Source organism: Equus asinus, chromosome 13, assembly GCF_041296235.1.
Source record: "Equus asinus isolate D_3611 breed Donkey chromosome 13, EquAss-T2T_v2, whole genome shotgun sequence".
NCBI lineage: Eukaryota > Metazoa > Chordata > Mammalia > Perissodactyla > Equidae > Equus > Equus asinus.
This window is the reverse complement of record NC_091802.1, coordinates 17,714,059-17,738,606: the sequence shown is the minus strand read 5'-3', so window position 1 is coordinate 17,738,606 and position 24,548 is coordinate 17,714,059. Positions and strand designations below refer to the sequence as shown.

At 48.3% G+C, this 24,548-nt stretch overlaps 2 protein-coding genes across 3 annotated transcripts; one reads left to right on the top strand and one right to left on the bottom strand.

The window, feature by feature from the left end:
• The first annotated feature begins 2,161 nt into the window (after positions 1-2,161).
• Positions 2,162-8,590, top strand: GEMIN4 (gem nuclear organelle associated protein 4). Its single transcript, XM_014826915.3, has 2 exons — positions 2,162-2,359; positions 5,238-8,590. Exons 1-2 carry the CDS (start codon positions 2,350-2,352, stop codon positions 8,402-8,404), a joined length of 3,177 nt encoding a protein of 1,058 aa, XP_014682401.2. The 5' UTR covers positions 2,162-2,349; the 3' UTR covers positions 8,405-8,590.
• Positions 8,591-9,639: 1,049 nt separating this feature from the next.
• On the bottom strand, positions 9,640-17,233 carry TLCD3A (TLC domain containing 3A). 2 transcript variants are annotated; one of them, XM_044745461.2, is made up of 5 exons: positions 17,051-17,233; positions 16,528-16,611; positions 13,039-13,243; positions 11,803-11,898; positions 9,640-11,339 (listed from the first exon to the last, which is right to left on the bottom strand). In XM_044745461.2, exons 1-5 carry the CDS (start codon positions 17,170-17,172, stop codon positions 11,070-11,072), a joined length of 777 nt encoding a protein of 258 aa, XP_044601396.1. In that variant the 5' UTR covers positions 17,173-17,233; the 3' UTR covers positions 9,640-11,069. The 2 variants fall into 2 exon arrangements, with proteins under 2 accessions (XP_044601396.1, XP_044601397.1); XM_044745462.2 differs by lacking the exon at positions 13,039-13,243 and having other exon boundaries at positions 17,051-17,183.
• Between the last annotated feature and the right edge of the window lie 7,315 nt (positions 17,234-24,548).

Here is a 24,548-nt window from a genome sequence, read left to right as displayed (position 1 = left end):
CGGTGGTTACCAGGGAAAAGGGGGGGTGGGGGGAGGGTACGGAGGGGGAAGTGGTGTACCCACAACATGACTAACAAAAATGTACAACTGAAATTTCACAAGCTTGTAATCCATCATAACATTAATAAAAAAAAAAAAAAAAAGAAAATAGTTTTTAATTGAGGAAAAGTATTGGGGAATTCCATGCCCCAGCAGAGCTTTTTCCCTGGAATGTCTTTAATCATGCCATTGAGCACTGTGTCCCACCACGGCAGCACTCTGCATCAATGCCTCCATGACAAGGGGCAGAAGCTGAGCTCAGGTACTGTGGCCCTCGCATAGGTTACCGGGTGTGTTGTGCTCCTAAACCAAAAGCCACAGACGTACTTACATACATGTTGTCCCACCAGCATGCCCCAGCAGAGACCAAGGTTAGCCATGGAGTGGTCCCAAGGAACTTGGCTGTGTGGCCTTAGAAGAGTCTTTCAGAGGCTGGGATTTTGAAACCACTGCTCCAGTGTTTCTCAACTCTGTTGTGGTGCATCAATTACTTCACTAAAAGTTTCACTTCCCTCAAAACATTAACTTCATCAGGCCTGTGTGCAAGTAGGCGCTGTCTGTAGTAGGACTTGACTAGCTTTTTGGAAGACAAGGCCCCTTTCTCCTCTGAAATGGGGGTTTAGTGTGAATCCATAACCCCTGAAGAGATAAGGGACCTCAGCCTCCCCTCCCTCCTTCCCCTCTCCCCCAGAGGGGAGCTCCAGAGAACCGGCTCACTGACCTCAAGTCTTGGGCATTTTCACAGCATGATTCTCCCCTCAGCCTTCTACTCCTGCCAAATAGCTACCAACACTCTGGGAATAGAAAGACTACTCAGAATCAGAGAGAAAGCCAGTTTTGATGGACTTTCCCCACAGGAGAGATGCTTTTTATATATTGTGGACACCTGCCCGGGACTCTCACAGTCACTTAGAGTTCCTCGCTTTGCCAACAGCAGACAATCACTGTATGCGGTGTAAGTGATTTATTGATGCCCCAGCTATGGTGGTTACGTTTCAGGACACTTCCGCCATTCAGGTCTTTTAAAAAGCCCTTCTCCCCGCGCTACCTCATTCTGATTGACACGCTACTTTCCTTAACCAGTATCATTTTTCTTCAGTTCTTCCACTTTGGCAACATAGATCCTCATGGCGTCCATCTTGGATATCCCTTTCTTGTCGTTCCACGCGTCCCACTTGGCCTTGGCTTTCACGTCTGTGGCGGGCGGGGCCGGGATGTTGCAGTCGCCCTGGGTAGCCTGTTTGTAGAAGCTGTACACCAACAGTTTCTCCTGATCGCTCACAGGTCCCTTCAACTGCTTGATAGCAGCACAGGCCAGCTCAAACTCCACCTGGCACATTGCGGGAGCTCAGGCCGGCCCCTCGGTCCTTTCTAGGTGGTATCTGGTGCTAGAAACTGGAGGGTGGACAGTTAGAAACACTTGAGGCTGGTGATTAAGTCTGGGAAGAAGGAAAGGGGAGAAAAAGAAACGGTAATGTGTGAGAAGAACATAGGATATTTCTGTGTGTTTTCTCGGAAATCAAATGTGTGTTTTTATAAAGTACAGATTGCAAACTAGAGCCCACTGGATTGCATCTGCCCCACAGTTCTTGCACAGTGCATTTTCTGGGGAGAAAGCCCATTAACATTTCAAAGGCATCTATGATGCCAGAAAATTAAGGTGCTGCTGCTGCTGTCAGAAGGCGGAGCGCTGGGGAAGATTGTAGGCTGTGGGGCTAGCGGAGGGGTCAGAGAGCCTGAGAGCGGGAGAGCCGCTGCGGGGGCGGAAGCCGCTCGGAGAGTGGCGCGTCTATGCTGGTTAGGGGGCGGTCTGGGGAGGGGCATTCCGTGTGGGTGAACTGTGAGCGGGGGACCCCGGGAGTTACCGAGCAGGGGAGCATGCAGGGTCAGGGATGGAGTAGCACCGACCAGGACTCAGGAAGCAGGGCTAGGCAGGGGACTGGACAGATGCGTGGCCGAGAGCAGCAAGGAACAGGCGGCGACGGGGCCTGGGGACCTGGGGCGGGCGGGGCGGAGGGAGAGGGAAGGGCGGGCCAGCCGGGCGGGAGGGAGGCGCCGGCACCTGCTTGTTGGCCGGCTGGAGGCCTCGGGCCGATAGGGGGCGCTGCGGGCTCGTTGGTGAGGATTGCGCGTGCGCGCCGAGCAGCAGGACGCGTGTGCCGACCGCGCGCAGCCGGGGCTGGGACTGGGGCGGTCCCTGAGGCGCGGCCTATTGTCCCGCCCCCCGCGCTGCCCATTGTGCCGTGGCGCCTGCGCCGCGCGCGGCCTTGCGGGGGAGGGGCGGCCCGTGCCGCTGCCAGCGTCGCCGCCATGGACCTAGGTGGGTGTCCTGGCTCTCCTGTTCCGGGTCTGCCTGGGCCGCATCCCGCAGCGGGCGACCGGGCGGTGCTGAGCGGGCCCGGGCCAAGGGGGAGCTCCGGGGCGGGGAGGGGTGTTGGAGGGCCAGGTGTCCTCGGAGAACGGGGGTCGGGAGGCCGGGCTCTAGCCCCGACCCCGCCGCGCCTTGGCCGGCGGCTTGCCACTCGGGGCGCCTTTCCACGCGAAAGGCCAAGCGGATGTGAAGTTAGGGTCCCTGCAAGTGGACCGGGCTCGTGCACGTGTTTTGGAACATGCTGGGCTCGAGGACGTGCCGGGGAATCCCGGCTGCCCCGACGGTGTCATTTATTGAACGTCTAAGTTCTTCAGCAAGTGCCTTAGGCTCGTGAGGTCCTCATCGATAAAATGTACCCGCCTCACAGAGTTGAGGGGCGTTTGCGTGGAGAGCACGTGTATAGGGTCTGGTACGGAGCCAGCGTTCCTCCGACCAGCGGTTGTGGGGAGGGGTTGCAGCAGCCGAGGGGCACGTGCACGTCGATTCAGAATCCTCAGTGGCAAGGCTGAGAGAAGCGAGCGGGGAGCGGCTAATATCGGTGGCTCCCGCCCAGCCTCCCACCCTGCTGGATAAGACCAGGAGGCTGTTCTGGGAGAATTGGGGCACGGTACCCCAAGATGTGCCAGTTGTAGTAGGCTGTGGAGAAATGGTTGGGTCCCTGTCCCCAGCCACTTCTTCAGTGGTGGCACGGTAAAGCTGGAAGAGTTTGCAGCCCTGCAGCTGTGGTGATTTCTGTCCCAGCCGCACCGCTTTGCAGTTGTGACATCCTGAGCAAATTGTTTCTGAGTCTGTGTTCCCATCTCTAAAACGGCAATAGTCCTCCAAAGGTTGGCTTGAAGATTACAAGAGATCTTATATGCATAGCACCTGGCACAGAGCCTGGCACAGGATAAGCACTTAAACATAACGAGTGGGCACTCACAAGCACCAGTTAACCAGCAGTGATAAAACACTTGGGACGCTCAGGTAGTAACTGCTTCTGGGACTTATTCCCTTAAATAGCACGTGTATGTCCTTATGGATTATGTCTCTGGAAGGTAGGTGTTGGGGGCAAGCATCTCAGCTGAGCTGATAATGCAATAAAGTTAAATTTACAGTCATAAGGGAACATATATGGGAGAGCAGTCTGAGCCAGAAAGAAGGGCCAGGACGCCTAGAGAGAGCCCTCAGTAGCCTAACCCTCCCTGGGCGCCTGCCTCGGCTGCTGGGAGCCAAGGTGGATTGCCTTCACCATGGTTGCCTAGGAAGACTGAGCCCTTGGCCTTTTGCTGCTCCCTTAAATGGTCAGAGGGGCCGAGTATTCTGTAGTCTCCTGGAAGCAGGATTCTCTCTGTTGGCTCCTGGCATGTGAAAAGGGGGAAAATGTGTTCTTGAGGGCATGAGGGACTGACGAAGGAGTGGCATCTCTGGGCCTTGGGAGCAGAGGAGTCAGGAATACTGAATAGTGAGCAGTGTTTGTACTCTGATGTAGTTTCTGGGCCAACAGAACATACCTGAGAAAGACCTATGTCCTTTCTCATTTCTGAACTGGGAGAGGCCAAGACTAGTGACAATATTCTGGTTCTGCCAACAATGGAAGGGCTTAGGGAAACCAGCATTTATTGAGCAGCTAATCAGGCTCTTCGTAGCCTGACTCTTATCGTAGCTGTATCATACTTAACCCTCAGCAGCCCTGGCACATGGGATCGAGAGCTAACAGTGAGCACCAACCCAGGGCCAAGGGCTCAACTAGCATATAGCATTTGATCCTCCAAGTCATAATATGAAACCTGTGTTATCCCCACATAGGCAAAGGGAAGCTCAGGGAAGTAATCTGTCCAAGACCACACTGCCTTTAAGTGGCTGAGCTCGTATTTAAACACGTCCAATTAAACATCCCAAGATGCCTCCTTGATAAGGCTGTGTCGATTCATGGCTCACTGAAGGAAGGACTTTTCCTTCTTAATCTAGTGCAGTATTTTTTTCTATCTACCTCTCAGTTTCTACCAAAGAACCAGGGCCTTTAGTAGCTTGTTCTCCTTGATGGAAAGAGCCATGGGATGAACTGTTTCCCTGAAAAGCGGAACATCTGAAATCTGGTTGCAAGACAAGGCTCTAAAGGAAAAGGGGGAAGGTAGGGCTTGTCTGATTGCTTCTGGACCCCTCCTAGTCTGCATCCTTACTTAGAAAGTCAATTGTCATGTCCTGCAGTACGTACTTGGTGGCTCCTGTGGTTTGGTGCTGTCCTTGTGCTGTCCACTCTCTCTCTCAAGCTGTTCCTCCCCAAATCCTCTGCTGGCCCACCCTTTGCTGGAGGGCCTGGCCTCAGCAGTCCAGCTTTTCCTCTTCATCGGCTTTTCCTGCAGGATCTCTGTCATTTCCTTGGTTCCAGTGATCCCCTCTGGGCAGATTCCTCCCCGAGTCACTTTTCAGGGCTGACTTTCCTCCTGAGCTTCAACCCCTCATTTCCATTGCTGGAGGACATTTCTACCTTAATGTTCTGCCTCAAACTCCAGATAACCAAATCTGAACAGTGTTCCCTCCAGACCTGTTCTGATTCTCCTGCGTTCCCTGTTTCCAATTGGAAACTGTTGTCATCCCAGTTCCAGGCTAGAGAGCTGGGGATCCTTTCTCATTCCTCGGGTAAGTGCTTTTGACTCCAGCTCTGCAGCGCCTCTTAGAACCATCCCTTCTCCCCCCTCTCCCATTGATTTCATTTAGAACCCTTATCATCTCTAAGCCTGATAATGACAGCCAGCCCACTAACTGCTGTCTCTCCCTCTAAGCTCTGCTTACTGTTTTGAGAATTTTTTCACCACACTATCTTATTGGGCTTCTCTCTGTGCAGGACCCTTGAATATCTGTGAAGAAATGACTATTCTGCATGGGGGCTTCTTGCTGGCTGAGCAGCTGTTCCGCCCCAAAGCATTGGCAGAATTGACAAAGTCTGACTGGGAGCATGTTGGGCGGCCCATTGTGGAGGCCTTGAGGGAGATCTCCTCCACAGCATGCTCCCAACCCTTCGCCTGGAAGAAGAAAGCTCTGATCATCATCTGGGCAAAAGTTCTTCAGCCTTACCCTGTCACCCCTTCTGACACTGAAACTCGGTGGCAGGAAGATGTGTTCTTCTCCGTAGGCAACATGATCCCTACCATCAATCACACGGTCCTTTTTGAGCTGCTCAAGTCCCTGGAAGCTTCTGGACTCTTTATCCAGCTCCTAATGGCCCTGCCCACCACCATCTGCCGTGCGGAACTAGAGCACTTTTTGGAGCACATGATGATTGACACTTCGTCAAAGGATGTGGCCTTTTTCCTTGATGTCTGGTGGGAAATGATGAAGCACAAGGGCAATCAGCAGGACCCCCTGCTCTCTCAGTTTAGGACAATGGCCCATAAGTACTTGTCCTCTACAGATGAGTTCTCCCATCCTCCAAAGAGGTTTAAGTCAGACCCAGATGTGTGTCCTACCATGCCACTGTTGGCCATGCTGCTTACGGGGCTGAAGCAAATTCAAAATAGAATCCTGTGCCCTGGGATGAAGTGCTGTGCATTAGCCAACTTGGCTGACATGCTCACTGTGTTTGCACTGATGGAGGACGACCCCCAGGAAGTGTCTGCAACTGTATATCTAGACAAACTGGCCACAGTGATCTCCGTGTGGAATTCAGACACCCAGAACCCATATCACCAACAGGCACTGGCAGAGAAGGTAAAGGAGGCAGAACGGGACGTCAGCCTGAGCTCACTGGCCAAACTTCCGAGCGAGACGATTTTCGTGGGGTTTGAGTTCCTGCGCAGCCTGCTGCGGGAGTGGGGGGAAGAGCTGCAGACCATGCTCAATAGCAGCCAAGGGACCAATTATGACAGCTATCGGCTGTGTGACAGTCTGACTTCCTTCAGCCAGAACCTGAAGCTGTACCTGAATACCACGGGCTTGTCCAAGGAGGAGAGGCAGGTAGTCTCTGAGCTGGCAGAGTGTGTCGAGGACTTCCTGAGGAAAACAAACAGGGTACTGAAGAACAAGGGCTTCGAGCAGGACATCACCGCCTCGATCGCCATGGCCATTATTGAGCAGAAGATGGACCGGCATATGGAAATGTGCTACATTTTTGCTTCTGAGAAGCAGTGGGCCTTCTCAGACGAGTGGCTAGCATGCCTGGTTAATAACCAGGCTCTCTTCCGAGAGCCAGACTTGGTGTTAAAGCTGCTGGAAACAGTGATAGAAGTCAGCACGACAGACAGAGCCATCCCCGAACCTCAGCTCAAACAAGTGATCAACTTGATCCTGGAATGTTATGCAGACCTGTCACTTCCAGATAAAAATAAAGTCCTCTCAGGTGTCCTGCTTTCCTGGGGGCGAAAGGGCCTCTCTGAGAAGTTGCTAGCTTACTTGGAGGGGTTTCAGGAAGACCTCAATACGACTTTCAACCAGCTTGCTCAGAGTGCCTCTGAACAGGGCTTGGCTAAAGCTGTAGCTTCTGTGGCCCGCCTGGTAATACTGCACCCGGAGATGACAGTGAAGAAAATGTGCAGCATGGCTGTGGTCAATCTCGGCACCCATAAGTTCCTGGCTCAGATTCTCACTGCCTTCCCGGCCCTTAGGTTCACAGAAGAGCAGGGTCCAGATCCATCCATCACTTTCATGGTGTCATGCCTCAAAGAAACTGTGTGGACAAAGTTCTCTACACCCAAGGAAGAAAAGCAGTTCTTGGAGCTCCTGGGCTACCTGGTGAGGCCTGTGAAGCCCCAGGGGATTCCAGTTGCTGCTCTTCTTGAGCCAGATGAGGTGCTAAAGGAGTTTGTCCTGCCTTTCTTGATGCTAGATGTTGAAGAGGTGGACCTCAGTCTGAAGATCTTCATCCAGACTCTTGAAGCCAATGCGTGCCTGGAGGAATACTGGCTCCAGACGTGTTCTCCATTCCCCCTCATCTTCAGCTTGTGCCAGCTCCTGGATTGCTTTAGCAAGTACTGGCAGCTCCCCAAGGAGAAGCGCTGCCTCTCCTTGGATGGCAAGGATCTGGTGATCCATATTCTGGAGCTCCTCTGTGAGACTGTATTAGCTAATGCCAAGACCTTCTCCCCAGACACCTGGATCAAGTCCTTGTCCTGGCTCCACCGGAAGTTGGAGCAACTAGACTGGACTGTGGGCCTGAGACTGAAAAACTTCTTTGAGGGCCACTTCAAGTGTGAGGTGCCAGCCACACTTTTTGAGATCTGCAAGCTCTCTGAGGATGAGTGGACCTCCCAGGCCCACCCTGGCTATGGGCCAGGCACAGGGCTTCTTGCCTGGATGGAGTGCTGCTACATCTCCAGCAGCATCTCTGAACGGATGCTCTCCCTCCTGGTGGTAGATGTGGGTAACCCTGAGGAGGTCAGATTGTTCAGCAAGGGCTTTCTGGTGGCCCTGGTGCAAGTCATGCCTTGGTGCAGCCCCCAAGAGTGGCAGTACCTTTACCAGTTGACCAGGAGACTGTTGGAGAAACAGCTCCTGCATGTCCCTTATAGCCTGGAATATATTCAGTTTGTTCCTCTGCTCAACCTGAAGCCCTTTGCGCAGGAGCTCCAACTCTCCGTACTCTTCCTGAGAGCTTTCCAGTTTCTCTGCAGCCAGAGTTGTCGTAATTGGCTTCCTATGGAAGGCTGGAGCCATGTAGTCAAACTCCTCTGTGGCAGTCTGACCAACCTCCTGGACTCAGTGAGGTTAATACAATCAGTTGGCCCATGGGCCCAAGGACAAGAACAGGACCTGACTCAGGAGACCCTGTTTTTTTACACTCAGGTATTCTGTCATGTTCTGCACATCATGGCCATGCTCCACCAAGAGGTGTGTGAACCACTCTACGTTTTGGCCTTGGAAATCCTCACCTGCTACGAAACGCTGAGCAAGACCAACCCTTCTGTTAGCTCCTTGCTCCAGAAGGTAAATGAGCAGCGCTTCTTAAAGTCCATTGCCGAGAACATCAGCCCTGAGGAGTGGCGCCAAACCTTGCTGCAGAAGATCAGCAACTTCTGACCTTGTAGATCAGAAGACACTGGGCCTCAACTTGGTGGGGTCTGCAGGGGCTAGAGCTGAGAAACACAAACTTTTTGGTTATCTGAAATTGTCCACAAGCCAAAAAGTATATGGCAATAATGGTGTAAAGAAAGTAGTTTCTTAGGTATTTGTAACATACAAATTATAATAAAAGTCTCTTGTTTCCTCTTGTCTCTTTTGAGTCTTTCTCCTCAATAGTCTAGATACACTCTGAGACTGGGCTCAGCTAGAGTCTTAAAGATCAAGTCAGGCTGGGAGGAGCACGTTCGTAACTGGACTTCTCCACCCTAGAACTTGGGAAGTCAGTCCAAAGGCGAAACCGCCCAAGCAAGACAAATTACAAGCTATGTATGATGTTCCTTTGCACTGAAACCCTCTTCCAGAGTCGTTCTGCAGTGTCCTGGAAAGGGCAGCAACTAGGAAAAGAACTCTTCTGCCACCAATTGGCCATGTGATTTGTGTGGTCAAAAGGCCCATACCACTGTAAAAGGAGAGGATTGGACCCAGAAAAGTCAATGTTAGGGGGCAGATTAATGACCTCAAGAAAATGGTGTCTTCCTGGTTGAGGACTTCTGCCATACGGTCTTAGCTCTAACCATTCGGTCGATCCGGAAGGGGCTGTGCTAACACCAGGTCTGGTAAACACATCTCTGCTGTGTTTAAAGGGTGGGTGTAATTATCTTCTGCCTGGGGTGGGTTGTCATGGTTTTCAAGAGTGAGAGCAGGCAGAAGCATAAAAATGCAAATTAAAGGTGTCCAGGGTGTATTACAGAACTATGAGAACTGGTTGGTGAGGTGTTTAATTTGGGAGGCAAGGGAAAAGGATATATCCCGTCACCTCCTTCATATCCATACCCTCACTCAAAATGGGGCATTATTCAGGTCCCCGCTCCCACCTAAAGTGGGCTGGCTCTGTGGCCTACTGTTGGGTTTCCACCCTCCCAACTCCTAACTGGGATTCACCTAGGAAGAGAAGAAAGGGCCTAAAGTTATGTGACCACTGGGCTTGAACTCTAGGACCCTGCAATGTGTTCTTGGAACCATGAATTGCAGAAACGCGTTAAAGTAAGGTATGAGCTAGGCTCTCCTGGAGGCTGAAAGCGTTAACCTCCCCCACCCCCAACACCCACCCCTGCCGGCTGCATGGATGCGAACACAGATCAGAAACAGTAATAGCACACAGCGGCCAGAAAAGTCAGGTCACAGGATGGATCTTACAGGAAGTTGGTACTGATGTATTTCACAAATGAGAATAAGTTGGGAAATATTAGTGCAGCTTAATCATCACAGGGATGATTTATAAAGATATACTGATAGTAAACAGTAAAAAAAAATTACAGCACTTTAGGTTTTTTAAATGGCACCCATTAAAGACTGAAATAGTCAAAATTTGAGACTGTTACATACTCAGTACTTTAAGAGTTCATGGACAACAATGAATTAAGACACTAAAAACTCTAGTCTTTCACTGCCACTTGAAAAAAACTTCATGGTAGCACAGTTTCTAAAACCCATCCTAGCTGATGAGGAATGATTAGCGTTGGCACCAGAGGACCCCAGTTGCAAATGGTGGGTGAAGGAGTCAGTCCACAGGATGCATTTTGGCCAAGACTATCTTGCACTCTTGCTCTCCAGCCTCTGGCTAGATGGCGATATACTCCCATAGGAACAGACTTTGGACCACAAGCTGTGGCATATATCAGGAGGCAGTCTGTCACGGTTTGGAATAGAGAAGTCCATTTCTACTGCATATGAAAAGGACAGTGTCAAAGAGTGGGATTACCCAGTAAATAGCTCGGTAGCCGTCATTTTCACTTCACCCCTAGTTTTTCATAAGAGCATCCTGTGCGTGTGGGTATGGGGGAAAGCTGGGCTTGTGGGGACATGTTTAAAAGGGAATAATATTTGTGTTTACAACAAGCTCACAGGTTTGACACTGGTCTTTACCGTCAGCCTGCAAAGGTGCAGACCTGTTGGCCTTCCTACCTACTCAAGTGCTTCAGGTTCCCATCCCTGCCTCCTACCCTCCCCTGCCAGTGAGACTTCTGATTGGAAGTCAGTAGACACCAGAATTCAATGTTGGCACGTGGATGAAAGGATGAGGCAAAGGACCAATGGCTTATCTAGTAAACAATAAAAAACTACCTACCCACAACGATTTTCCCAGGCCAACATCACAAGAAATTATTGCAAGAACCAAGTCATCACTTGCTTCTGCTGGCCCAGTATGTGTGGATACTGCCCTGAGTGGTTGGAAAGGTGGGTAGCCGCCAGTATTAGGGCCAGGCGGGGGCCCAAATACTTATTGCCCTGGTCCACCTATCTCCACACCGCATGCTTCTACCTCCCAGAGCCCTTGAGATAAAACCCAAGGAAGCATCCTTGAGCTTGCATTAAAACCACTTGCTGCCAATGGAGGTCTGATAGGACCCGATCGTTGTTACTAAGAAAAAAGTGCTTTTGCAAAAGGGGCAGGTTAGAAGAGGGAGGTAATATGAATATTCTGTAGAAAAACTCAAACCCATTTGCTTATCAATACCCAAAAGGCTGAGGCCACCCAGGGCACAATCTGGTCCATGGAATACTGAGTGAAGAAGGCAGATAGTGTGAGGAGGCACCCTCACTGGCTGACTCCTGGGAGCAATTAACCATCTTTTTTGGCTGGGGGAGTGTCAAAGAGCCGGGCTGCCTTCTTGCACAGCAGAGAGAACCAGTAGATCTGGGGAGCAATGAGGAAGGCGTTGGCCACGTTGCAGTGGAAGGGGATACTGAATGGCACTCGGAGCAGGCTGAGTCCCTGCTGTCGGCCGTAGGACCAGTACATGAAGGGGAACAGAAGGATCCGACAGGAGAGGAAGGTGGTCAGCGTGAGAATCCCGTTCACCTTGTACAGAAGGCTGTGCTGCTGCTTTAGCTGCAAAAGAAGAGGGAAGGGGAATGCAGGGTCACTGAGAGGTTGGGCCTTCAGGGAATGACAAGCCCAAGACCCGCAACAGTGAATGCCAAGTATCCAGTTTTCTGACACTTGTAGAAAAGATTGAGCGCTGCTGTCTTTATGCATGCACATAGCCTCGTAGCTTTTCCAATAGCGATGTTGAATTGGGCCTAAGCCACCCCGCTGACAGGAGCACAGGAACAGTGGATTAAAAAAAAAATCTGTGGCCAGAAATAAATACATACAAAGCTGTGTGAAGTTTGGATCAAACTTACAATTTCATCTCCACTGGCTCAGATGACCAACTGGCCTATAAGTCTGTTCAAGGGTCTCCTATCCCGCTCTTCCTAGCACTAAGGGGTTTCTCCAAACCCCACAATGTGCCAAAGAGAAGCAGAGTCCGCTCCCTCTGCACTGTTTCTGCCATTTCTTTCATACATGCCTGAATCAGAACTCTGCCCAGCGACACAAATGGAGTGCTCAGTTCTGCTGTGAAGATGCAGCCAACAAAGAAGTCCCCAAGGTCTCCCCTGAGCTTCTGCAGATGAAAAGAGAAAAGGGGGAAATGAGAAACGGAGGTTGAGGAACCCCCGGAAGGAAAATTCTAACTAGGGCTACTGAAAAGGGTAACCCTGAGAGACCACGAAGGGAAAGGGAAATGCTAACTGGGCAAGTGTAAACCCAGTTAATATTCTGATACTTCCAGAGCAATAGCACTTTGACAGTCGAATCCAGAGGATCCTAGGATCCAGAGGCAATTTCAGATTAGCTGATTGAATCACACACTAAGCTTTGTCTGAATTTCAGTGTTAGCCAGAAGGAACTCTGCAGCCTACTTTTGGGTGTCTAACTTAGTCATGCCAAGGGCACTTAGCTAGTCCAGTTCAACAAAACGTGCCAGGCCCTGTGCTAGATGTTAGGGACCCAAAGCAATCAAGAGAGACTTCTTAAAGAGTGTGGTGCACTCTCATTTTATCTTTTCAAGAAGGCAGTACAGCACAGTAGACTAGCAGCTCTTCACTTAGGGCCACTGAGGCACAAAAACTCTTAGAGCCCCAGCTTCTGCATCTATGGTACAGAGCTAACAATTTCTAACTATTCCTGATAATTTCTAATTATCAATGGAAAGCTGTGAGCTCTTAAATCAAGCGCCTGCACGTGATAGGCACTCAGGAATTACTAGCTTCCTCTCTGCATTCCCATCTCTCTTCCTTCTTGGTTTTTTATGGGAAACATGGATATGGGGAGAAATTATGAGGCTATTTGCTTTGAAAGTCTGTGCTTTTGTGACATCAAAATTATGTATACAGTACTCTCTGGCACTGTTAGAGCAAGTAACTAGTTGACTAAGCTCTCATTTTTTTAAAACAAATTTTATGTTCTTTTGTATTGTATTTTATATTGTGTGAACTAAAGACAGAACCTTCGACAAATGCTAGGAAATCACAGAGGGCTGGGGGATGGCTGGAAGGAGGATCATGAACATTTCAGATTTGATTCTTTTCTCTATGATTTGCCTGGGGATTTAATTGCAAAAGCAGCTGGCATGAGAGTGGGTGCCAGAGGTAAGGGAAGGAAAAGAAGGGCAATCCTGACTCCCAAGTAATGGTCAAGATATGCAGTTCAACAGGAGAAACAAGGGACCAAGGCTGCTGGTGGCTGTCCTGGGAGGCCATACCTGTGCAACGGGGACAAGGACAAACAGAATGACTGCATGGTGCGTGATCATGAGGCGGTTTTTACTTAGGAAGTTCTGAAAAGTTGTGAGGGAATGTCTGTGGTTCTGGTCTCTGGTTCGGTACCATTCACAGAGGTACATGGCGTAGGTGTCATAGATCATGTATGGAACCAAAAACCAGATATATTCTCGGGCAAGCCAGTGCCTGAAAGAAAGCATATGAAAGGTCCATGGAATAATTATGGATAGCAACTATGAAGGCTCAAAGTCAGCCTCTTCTCAAACACATTCCATTCAGCTTTGTACTTAGCCATTTTTACTCCAAATACTTTACCATGAAGATGCTGAAACTGATAAATAAGGAGAGTGAACAACTTTCTCTAAATTACAGGGCAAATTCAGGAGTGCCAAAGGCAGAAAGCAGGTGTTCACTTGGCCCCACATGTTTAGGTGACCAGCTGTTCTATTTGCCTGATTTAGCTACTCATTTGTAATGGACTTTCCAACATTTTGTGGTAGAAGCTGACTTTGGGATAGATACCTCTACCAATGATTCAACAGCCCCGCCAAGAAACTGGTTTAGAAGGTGTCCCAAATCCCATATTTCCAGTTTAACTCCACTCAGTTGCTCAATACTTAGGAGTTTCCTCTTGCATCTGCTTGCAACCCACTCTCGGGAGTTCCTGGGAAGGAAACCGGTCGTTTTCTTTACCATTCTATGGCTAACCCCAATTCTATTCATTACGAAAAATTTGTCTGGAAATGAGCCCAGAGCCCAAGGACTACCTTACAGCAGTCAGATACCAAAAGAGAAGCTGGGACAAGAGACACTAATCCCATTTACTTGTCCAAAGGGGTTGAATCAATATTTGCTGAGTTGAAATGATAGTTTATCACTGTCCTAGAACAGATTAGAGGGAAAGTCTATAATTTCCACATTTTGTTCCCAAATGATCATAATTCTACAGAAAATTTATGTGAAAAAAACCTAAATTGAAACCATGTACTACGCTGAGAAGGATTAGATTCACTAAGTCAGCAAGTTTTTATTGAGTACCCATGTGTTAGGTAGAAGAAAAAATTTATGGTTCTTACACTAATTGGACATCAGAATCATCTGCAGTGTCTCTTAAGGGCTCCACTCCCCAGCGACTATAAATGGTACGCCTAGGGCCCTCGAATCTGTATTTCTAACTTTGTCTCAGATGACCTCCTAAGGGGCCAGTCCACTAAACTCCAACATTGGGAATATACTCTGTGAGGGTGCCATTCAAGTTTCTGTTCCTGAGTGAGTCCACCCTTCCCACAGCATAACTAAATAATGCATAAACGATGAAACATGCAAACAAGTAAGTAATGGCAAATATACAGGCAGGTAAGTTGATTAACCAAGTTCCATTTAGACGAAAAAGATGCACTACTTATTCTACTGCCTATCTATGGTCTCCAGTGCTTTCTTGAAGCAATTCCAAGTAAAATAACTATGAAGAGCCACTAAAAAGCTCAGCTGCAATATGACTGGCCTCTCCCCTTGCGTGGAGCCTAGGGTTTTAATATTTTGCACACAGTACGAATTCAGTAAGATCTGAAACTGCGATTGTTAGGTGGAATTCTCTGAAGATTTATTAGCAAGAGATCTGGATTAGAATCTTAACTACCACTGGCCTGGAACTTAGCTTTCTTTATAAAATGAAGATGCTAATCCTTGACTTACTTCCCTGACAAAGTTATTGCGAAGATTAAAAAACTACAAGTGTCACAGTCATTTTAAACGTAAAAAGTACTATCCAAACTTAAGTGCCTAAATTGAGAAAACTGCCTAGAGCTGCGACTCTTAGCCCTTTAGGGATCTGGACCTCTTTAAGAATAGGATGAAATCCTTGGCCCCACAACACATTCTGCATCTACCTTGGGGGGGTTTATAGATACTCCCTTCTATCTACAGACATTCTATATGAGGGCATAAAATGAAAAGGCGTATAATAGAAAAATACTTGGGTATACAGTATATGAGCCCCAAAAGGCCCCTTTTTAGACCATCTAGGTGCCTTTAGAGCATCCTTGTACATCCATGTAAAGGTAGAGGGCACAGAAATGTGTCTGTCTCCATTTTGCAAGCAGACAATCTCAGGCATAAAGATAGACAAGAGGAGGAACCTGAAAACCAAACTCAGGTTTGCTGCTATGCTCAAGCCTCTGACACACGGCTTCTGAGGGGAAAACAAGAATGGGGCTATAGAACTGGAAGTGACTCGTATGCAGACATCTTTTTCTGAAATGTGTAGTGGCTGTCTGCTGCTTGCCCTCACATCAGCTAGAGCTAGTGCCACGGGGCTGCCTTTGTCTTAGTTTCATCTTTGCAAAGGAGTCTGGTTTCAAGTTTGATCTGACAAACTTGGGGCAGTGAGGGAGCTTGCTGCATGATCAGAAAATGCTCAATTAAAATAAAAATTGAGCCCAGCCAAGCAAACACCATTAGCCTTTGGTGTTTACAATCAAGGTCACTTAACCTGTCTTCTCTCAGCATCTACAATTCATCGTCAATAACTGGTTTTGTGTAAAAAGAATCATAAGAAGAGAAGCATAAACATCATGGTGGCCGGATTAATCCCAAGTAAGATCCTGATACTACACTGGCAGGTCACAGTGAGACAGATGCCCCGCTCAGGCTCCTCTCCCATTCCAGTCTCAACAGGTGTAAAGCAGGACACTTTGCAGAGTCAACAGGAGAATAGGACCAGAAAGGCCGCTAGACCTTCCCTGCACATTTGATGATGGCTCTGCAACGTCACTGAGAGAAAGCAAGGGTGGTTCTAGGGAGACAGGTGATAAGGATGGCTTTAAAAAAAAAGCACCACCACTGCCCAGCTCTGAATACTATACAAAGTAGACCACTCTGGTCTTTGATTTGTTTCAGTAGATGCACATTTCCTGACCTGTCTTCTGGACTGAGCTCTAATACACATACAAGTCAGTTTTCTAAGAGCGCCAGAAACCTCTTCATTGCTCTTACCAAATCCAGAGGAAAGACAAGAGCAGCATTGCAAGGAAAGCGGTGGTGGATTTGTTCCTTTCCATGGAAGGGCTCTGCTGACCACACTGGACATATCATGGCCAATGAATGCTCCGGAGCAGGACCCAGGGAGGTCACCCAAAGAAACCAAAAGCCATACTCCCACTTTTGAATAATTTTCACACTTGTCTAACTCATAAAGAACTGGGATCAATGGACCACACTGTCCTCTAATACCTCAGATTAGACTTAGATTCTGCCATTTTCTAGCATTTCTTCAGTTTACTTTCTCCTAAGCTGGCTATGCTCAAAGAGGTAAAGAGAGGAGGAGGAGACTAATTAGAGCGCCCGAGTTTTCCCATTAATCAGCCAGCTACCTAAGAGCGTGTGCATGCCTGCGAATCACTAAAAGGTGGAAACTTAGAAAAAGTTTGGCGCTGTTATTTGTGCTGCTTTCACCTGGCACTGGATGTTACCTGTCGGTGATCACGTCGCTACAGGAGCGGATGATGATGATCCCTGACCCGGTGGCCAACACAGCCTGGACTGAAGAAACCAGCCTAAGGAGCGGCAGAAAAGAAAAAAAGGGAGGGAAGGGGAGCGCGCTCAATCCAGTCCTGCGGACAGTGTAAAGCCCAACTCCTCAACCTGACTTGCCCCTAGGCTGCCAGTGCGGTGAGGAAAATGGTAGGGCCGCCGCCGCGCCCCCGACCCCCAAAGCAGCTGGCGGACGTCGGTAGGAGGCTTCCCTGCCCATCCCGACCCGCGTGGGCAGCCTTCCACCCTCTCTTCTCCCTCCAGGGCAGGTCGCGCAGGGTCTTCGGAGAGCTCTGGCCAGCGCCACAGAGAGGGGCAAGGACCAGGGAGGCAGCCCCCTCGCTTCCTGTCGCCCCCCTTTTCCGCCCTCAGCTCGGCGCAGGGGCGGGCGCAGGCGGGGCGGGTGGCCGGGCAGCCTGCGCGCGGCGGGGTGGGGCGGCCGGCGCCGGCCTCGCCCCGTACCTGGTGCTGATCATCACGCAGTCGGTGTCGGTCCATTCAGGCCGCGCGCGGCGCAGCCCCCAGGTGCAGAGCGCGAAGAGCCCGGGGAAGAAGAGTGCGCCCCAGGTCAGCGTCAGCAGCATGGGTGCGCGGGGGTCGGCGCCTCGCTCGGCGCCCTCGGCGTGGCACAGGTTGGCTCCTCGCGGCTCCGAGACTGGCGCGGCCCGCCCGCCCTTATTTCTACCCTCCACCCTCCACCCTCCACCCCCGCCCCGGCCCCGGCCCGCCGCGACTCCGGCAGCCGCCGGGCTCTGGCCCCGAGCCCGCAGCGCCACTCTCCGCGTGACCAGGCCGGCGGCCGCGATAGGCGCGGGCCGGCCGGGCGGGGCGGGGTCTCGCCGCCGCCGCCCCTGGGCCCGGAGGCTTCCCTGGGTTGCCCCGGGCGGCCGGCCGGCGAGGGAATGCGCGGCGGCGGCGAGCTGCTGCCCCGGCCTGGAGCCGCGGGGCGCGCGGTTCCGTGTGTGGGTTCCGAGCGCGCGGACGCTGCGCCCCGGACGGGCGGCGCGCGTGTGGCCGCAGCCGGGCCCAGGCAGTGGCGGGAAGGGCCGAGGTCTCGGGGCTTCTGTTCCGTCACCGCAAACGCTTCCCCCTCCGTCGGGGACCAGCCCGGCAGACGAAATGCCCCGCACCTGCCCCTAGCGCCCTTCTCCTCCCCAGCCCCGGGCGAAGGGGCAGGGTCGGGAGGAGGGCCCCAGAAGCTCAGGTAGGAAAACACACTCGATCGAGACCCCTACCCCCAAGGCGAGCGCTCCGCGCAGGGTGCAGTGGGCATCTCTCTTTGGGGGAAGGAAAGAGAGGGCGGGTGGGCTTTTAGCCATCTGCCCGCCTGGCTTATGTACCAAGCACACTTGCTTCCAAACAGAAGTCTTAAGAAAATGATCTTTCTGCAGGCCAGAGATGGCTTTTCTATGCCCTGCCAACTGCTGCAATTTCTCCAGAGGGGGCTCGCTCTGAAAAACATTAAATCCTGCCGCAGAATCCTCTCTCCATCTACACATCGAGGTGGAATATCAAGTCTGAAGACTTTCTGTGCTACTGCGTCTCGGCTTTGGGTCAAGATACTATCCAGAGTCTTGGTGACTATTTTGTTGTTGTCGACAACGTGTTCTTATTTAAAACTTCTTGGGCCATGTGCCCTAAAATTGAGTGACTTGGGATGGATCTCATTTTCACTCAGCGCCAGTCATACGGGCCAATACAGTACTTTCAGTATTACTGGCTTCTCCCCCTCTTGGGACTTCCTAAAGTTTTACTTTACTTTGATCTGTATCTTCATCAGCTACCAAACGTTGGGGAAAATACAATTCATTTATGTCCACTGCAACTGAAAGGTACTATGGTTCTCTTGAAATCAACATCATGCAAAATGCTCACCACAGCCCCCTAGGAGGACTCTGGGCTCAGCCTGTCTGGGCCAGTTTCCTCACCTGTGAAATGAGGAAGGGCTGGATTACAAGCTCTTTAAGCTTCTTGCAGCTCTAAATTCTATGACTTTTATAAGGTAACAGATGATTTCTGTTAGATGCCAATTAAATTTCTCTGACATGGCAGTTACTGGTGTAGAAACAGAGAATAAATACAGCTTTTAACATCTCCTTAAATGTTCTCGAGGGATTTAGCTGCCATCAAAGAAGCAGAAAGCCCAAAGAAAAGCCTGAAATTTCTTCCACTTAGGGAAACATCTCTGACTCCTAAATTCACTGCTAACGTATTTGGTGAAATGAGAAAGACACTTCAGTTTGGTAGCAAGGTACCCAGCAAATAGAAAGCTTTCTGTATTTTCACATTTGCAAGTGGACCAAGGACAGCTATCTGTAAACTTTCCATTCTCTCCAGAAGAACAAATCCTTGTCACCTCCATTTATCCTAGTGACCTCCAGCTGCAGCTTTTCTAGAGAGGGACAAGTGGTGACAAGTCCTCCCTGCCTTCTCTCCTTAAAGGGATCGGCAACACGCACCAACGATATTAACACTTTTTTTTTCTTTTATTTTTTTCCTTTTTCTCCCCAAAGCCCCCCGGTACATAGTTGTATATTCTTCGTTGTGGGTCCCTCTAGTTGTGGCATATGGGACGCCACCTCAGCATGGCTTGATCAGCAGTGCCATGTCCACGCCCAGGACCGGAACCAACGAAACACTGGCCCACCTGCGCATGAACGCAACCACTCGGCCACGGGGCCAGCCCTGATACTAACACTTTTAAGTGGTGGGAACCAATCTATTCCCTACACAAGAAGTTGTTTGTACAGCTCTTAAGGAGGCTATGAAATGAAAATAAAACAACAGATGTTTCAGATATAGAAAATAGCAAGTAAAATCAGTTTCCAAAATCATGCTCATGACGTCACTGGAATGTTTAGGTTGAATCACCAGAAGGCCAACAAGCATTAACATGAGCCTTGGCTTTGCAAGCAATCAAACGCCTGTGGGCAAGGGATAAAGCCAAATAAAAAGCACGAAGCCTTTTTTCACACAAACTTCTACTTCCCCTTCAAAAGTCTTGAGTCAAACATTTCCTTCAGGAAGGTTTCTATCTACCTATCTCTTCCAGGCAGATTTATAAGTTTCATTTTCTAAACACCTTTCAATTGGAATAGGAAGCATATTGTTTTTCATTTGTATGTATGTCCCCCACCCTCTGAAAACTGTTAGCTCTTTGAAACAAGGACCACGTCTTTTCATTTTGTATGCTAAATTAGGCCTGGCACATTCTAAGTGCTCAACAAGTGTTTGATACTTTTGTGTGTGTGTGGAGGAAGGTTCGCCCTAAGCTAACATCTGTGCCCATCTTCTCCCATTTTGTATGTGGGATGCCACCATAGCATGGCCGGCCGACGAGTGGTGTAGGTCCATGCCCAGGAACTGAATCTGGGCTGCCAAAGCAGAGCTGGCCAAACTTAACCACTAGGCCACAAGGCTGGCCCTGTTTGATACTTTTTTAAGCTAATGCTTATTGAGTGCTTACTGTGTACCAGGCACTGCGGCAAACGTTTTGCATGCATTATCTCATTGGATTCTCAAGAAAAATCTATTATCCTCACTGTGTGTGTGTGTATGTATGTGTGTGTGAGCAAAGCGAAACCCAGAGCAATTAAAAAATTGCCCAAGGTGGGGCCTGCCTGGTGACGTAGTGATTAAATTCATGTGTTCCACTTCAGCAGCCCAGGGTTCATGGGTTCAGATCCAGCATGGACCTACACACAGTTCATCAAGCCATGCTGTGGTGGCATCCCACATACAACATAGAGGAAGATTGGCACAAATGTTAGCTCAGGGAGAATCTTCCTCAAGCAAAAAGAGGAAGATTGGCAACGGATGTTAGCTCAGGGCCAATCTTCCTCACCAAAAAAAAAAAAAAATTCCCCAAGGTCCCATTGCTGGTGGCAGAGTTGGGATTTGAACTGAGTACTTTCTGCCTTCAAACTTATAAGCAAGAAGAGAGTAGTTATTTTGCATAATACAGCTTCTGATTAATAACTGCTTTCCTAATTCTTTACTCACAAATATAAATGTGCGGAGTGGAGTTTATGGGCTCTGATGCTGCTATTATTAACACCATTTTATAGTTATACATAACTTTAGAATTTTTCAAAGCACTTTCCCATATATTATCTCCCTTGGTTCTCAAAATAACCCAGTGAAGTAGGTGGACATATTTTCATTTTATAGATGAAGAAACTTAGGTACAGAATGGTAAACTGACTTGCCACCCTATGAAGTGGCAAGGCACAAGGTAGAACCTGGGGATCCTGATTCATGTTGCAGAGTGATTTCAACTAGGTCATGCTGTTAGGGTGGGGACTTAAGGAGTTTTTAATTATGCTTCTTACATGGGTTTCAAGAGTGAAGTTTAGGTTAGTAGATGTCAAGATAAGACTCATTTAGCAAATCTGGGTCTCACCCCTTGAACAGGAATTTATAAAGCTCTCAGTTTGGGAAGGCTGTGGTGGGATTTCTCGATGGTTTCTTCTGCCGCCGAGGTATATGATCCTGCTTTTTAGTCCCCATCTCACCCATTACTTTAGGCCCCAATCTGGACACCATTAGGGGATAAGACGCAGGACTCTCCCATGTCTGCTCCCTGGTATCTCCAGCCTTAAACTGAAAATACCATATTTACTTATGAAATACTTTGAGAAGACTCAAGTGAATGTCATTAAGATATGTGATGTATGGGCCGCTACCCTTGATCGAGGACATCTTCTTCCTATCCAGAAAAATGCATCTTCAGGAAAAACAGTTCAGATTCACACATGAAACATCTTCCTATCAAGCTCCAGAACTGAAAGTGAACTTGGAGGTCTCCATCTACTCATCTACTTAAAAAGTCATAACAGAGGGGCCAGTCTGGGGGCACAGGGGTTAAGTTTGCACGTTCCGCTTTGGTGGCCTGGGGTTCGCCAGTTCAGATCCCGGGTGCGGACATGGCACCGCTTGGCAGGCCATGCTGTGGTAGGCGTCCCACATATAAAGTAGAGGAAGATGGGCATGGATGTTAGCTCAGGGCCAGTCTTCCTCAGCTAAAAGAGGAGGATTGGTAGCAAATGTTAGCTCAGGACTAATCTTCCGCCAAAAAAAAAAAAAAAATCATAACAGAAAATGAAACTCTATTCTGAAATAAAAGTTACTTTGTTTAGAACTACACTTCATTTCTGCATTAGGGACATATGAAGCAGAGACAGAGCAGGAAGGAGGACAAAAGGAGAAATGAAGGGATGGGAAGAGACATGGAGGGTCTCATGGAGACCCATAGGAGAAATACAGCCTAGGAAGAAGATCCATCGGAAGAGGCCGAGATAGATAAAGTTACGAGGAAGAAAAAGGCCACAATACAGGAAAATAGAGAGAGATACAGATCCAGAGATGGGGATTCACAAGTGAACAAGAGGAAAAGTGCTGTAAGATGTAGAGAAAGGTAAAGTGAGGTGTACAAAGAGAAAGAAAGTGACAGCCCTTCATGGAACATCGGTCCCTTTAGGCCAGCACCAACAAAAGCCATACTGCATTTGAAGACATACGGCACAAATAAGGAGGCGACTTGCTCTTTAGGAGATCGTGGCCAAGGGAAAGTTAATTGCCCTCCTCTTTTTTCTCCTGAATGTCGCACTCCATAGAAACACTTGGTCGATATGGCCTTGCACTGTTTCTGTATCTGTGTTTCCCCTTTAGACTACATGCCTCTGATAGGCAGGTAGGGCCTGTGGATCCAGAGGAAGCCATGGCATACAGCACCGGGGCTAGGGTTAGAGGACCTGAGTTCCAGTCCTGGCTCTGTGTGACGGGGAAAACCACTTAGTCTCCCTGTAAAATGGCGGTTCCTCTACCTACTACACAGGCGGTTGTGAGAATGAGATGAGATATTTTAAAAAATACGTGTAAACTATGTGCTGGGCACAGGCAAGGGATAGGATTCTTTATCTTGGTATCTGTGAAGCAGTCTTGCTGTTCAGCTTCTCCATAAGGATGCCCTCGGCCTGGCCTTAGCCAGCTTCCAGACTGCAGCTTCCTCAGTTTCATCCTGGATTATTTGCAAAAGCAGACTGTGAGCCTAAGCAGCACAGTCACACCCCGAGCACCTGGCTCCTACAAACAGTGACCACAGCTGCACGCCACAAGGAAGTCTTTGCTCTGGTACACAGTGATAAGGACCCCCATCAATAAAAACCACAATTTACACAAGAACTGATTATATGTGCTTGCCTTGGTGTATTGCTTTCTATTTTTCAAAGTACTTTCACTTACACATTTCTTTTGCTGTAAATGCAAACATTTGCTTGTTTGCAGGTGGTCACACCTAACTCAGAGTAGTGTGGGTTCTACACTCAAGTTTAAAAAGATCTTCAAGGGTGTTGAACTATTAAGGAAATTACCTTTGAAATGAGCTGGCAGCAGCAAATCATTGTGAACAAATTCAGCTGCCTTCCTAAATTATCAGATCAATAATTTTCACTGTCTTCATGTCTCATAAGTAATTCAGTAAAAAGTTTATTCTGCTTCTTCTACTTAACTAAACTCAGATGATTTTTTTTTTCAGTTTTCTTATCATAAAATATGCTAAAAAGTAAAACATGCCCAGTATGGAAAATAATCATCACAAATAATGCCATCACTGAGAGATATTACTCTCAGATATTAACATTTTGGTAAAATTCTTCCCAGTCCTCTCTATACACATTTATTATATATTTGATTGAGATCATGGTTTAAATTAATTTTGAATGTTATTATTTCACTTATCATAAACATTTGCAGTGTTACGAAAATTTTCACAAACCTCATTTTTAATAAGTCAGAAGTAACTTGATATTTGAATTATTATACATTATCTTTCAATGTGAGTTATCGTTGGTTTTGAAAGGAATTTTTTTTTTAGAAATTCCTAAGTGGGTGGAGAGTAGGTTTGTTCGCAGGCACACTCGGGTACGCAGACTTAGACAAGGCCTTTGTCTTTTCTGGTAACTTTAACCTTAAAAATATTATTAAGAGTCCCACCCTTATTAGCACTCCGTTTCTGTCTTTAAAGTGGGCATCATCATATCTATAGAAACTCAACCTCCTATTTAGGTATCTGTTTTTTTCTTTTTATAAGCTGAGCTCTCTTAACCTATTTAGTAAACTACAATTACGTAGGCGCTTGGTGTTTGTTTAAGAAGTGAATCAAGGAAAACCACTCTTTTTGAAGCTAAGTCTGCAGTGTCTGTTACCATGCACAGCCAATTTCAACTGCAAGAGGTAATTACTTCTCAACAAGGTTGTAGGTGAAAACCTGAATGGCCAGAAACTAAAAACAATGCAGAGAAAGCTGATTAGTTACAAGGACTTCAAAGTCTCATTTGGGAGGGAATTTTCCTTATATATAGCAACAGGAACCTCCGCCCAAGCCCATACTAGTGCATGCTTACGTGGCAGCTGAGTGTCACCACCTGTCTGTAACTGACCTCCCAAACTATTAATGGTCAATCTAAAGGCTAATGAACTGTTACGAGCCAGGCTGAAATACGTTTGCCCTGCAGGCAGAGCAAATTCCCACGTTGCCAGGTAACACGATGGCGTTGCCTAGCATAGGTCTTAGAAGGATTGGGAAAGTATTATGTAATATCAGTGCAAAATGAAGGAGAGGGAGCACTTGCTAGTCAAGATTCTGCTGCTTTTCTTCTTTTATGTGTTATAAGTCCATTGTTTCCTTATGCAGCATCTGTGACTTGACTGGTTCATCTTTATATGTTTCCTTCTATTTAGCTGGTAAGTACCATGTTCATTCACTCTGCTGTGGTTTTACACTACTACTCGGGTCCTGGCCAAGACAACAGTGCACACATAAGCCTTCAAAAAAGATTTTAACACTCAAAAGGGAGAGAGATGACTGTCACTATTTTCAAGCAATATGGTAATTTATCAAGAAAAACAACTGAAATTTAGAATAAAATAATTGAAGTAAGGTGTCTGGATACAAGGTCAA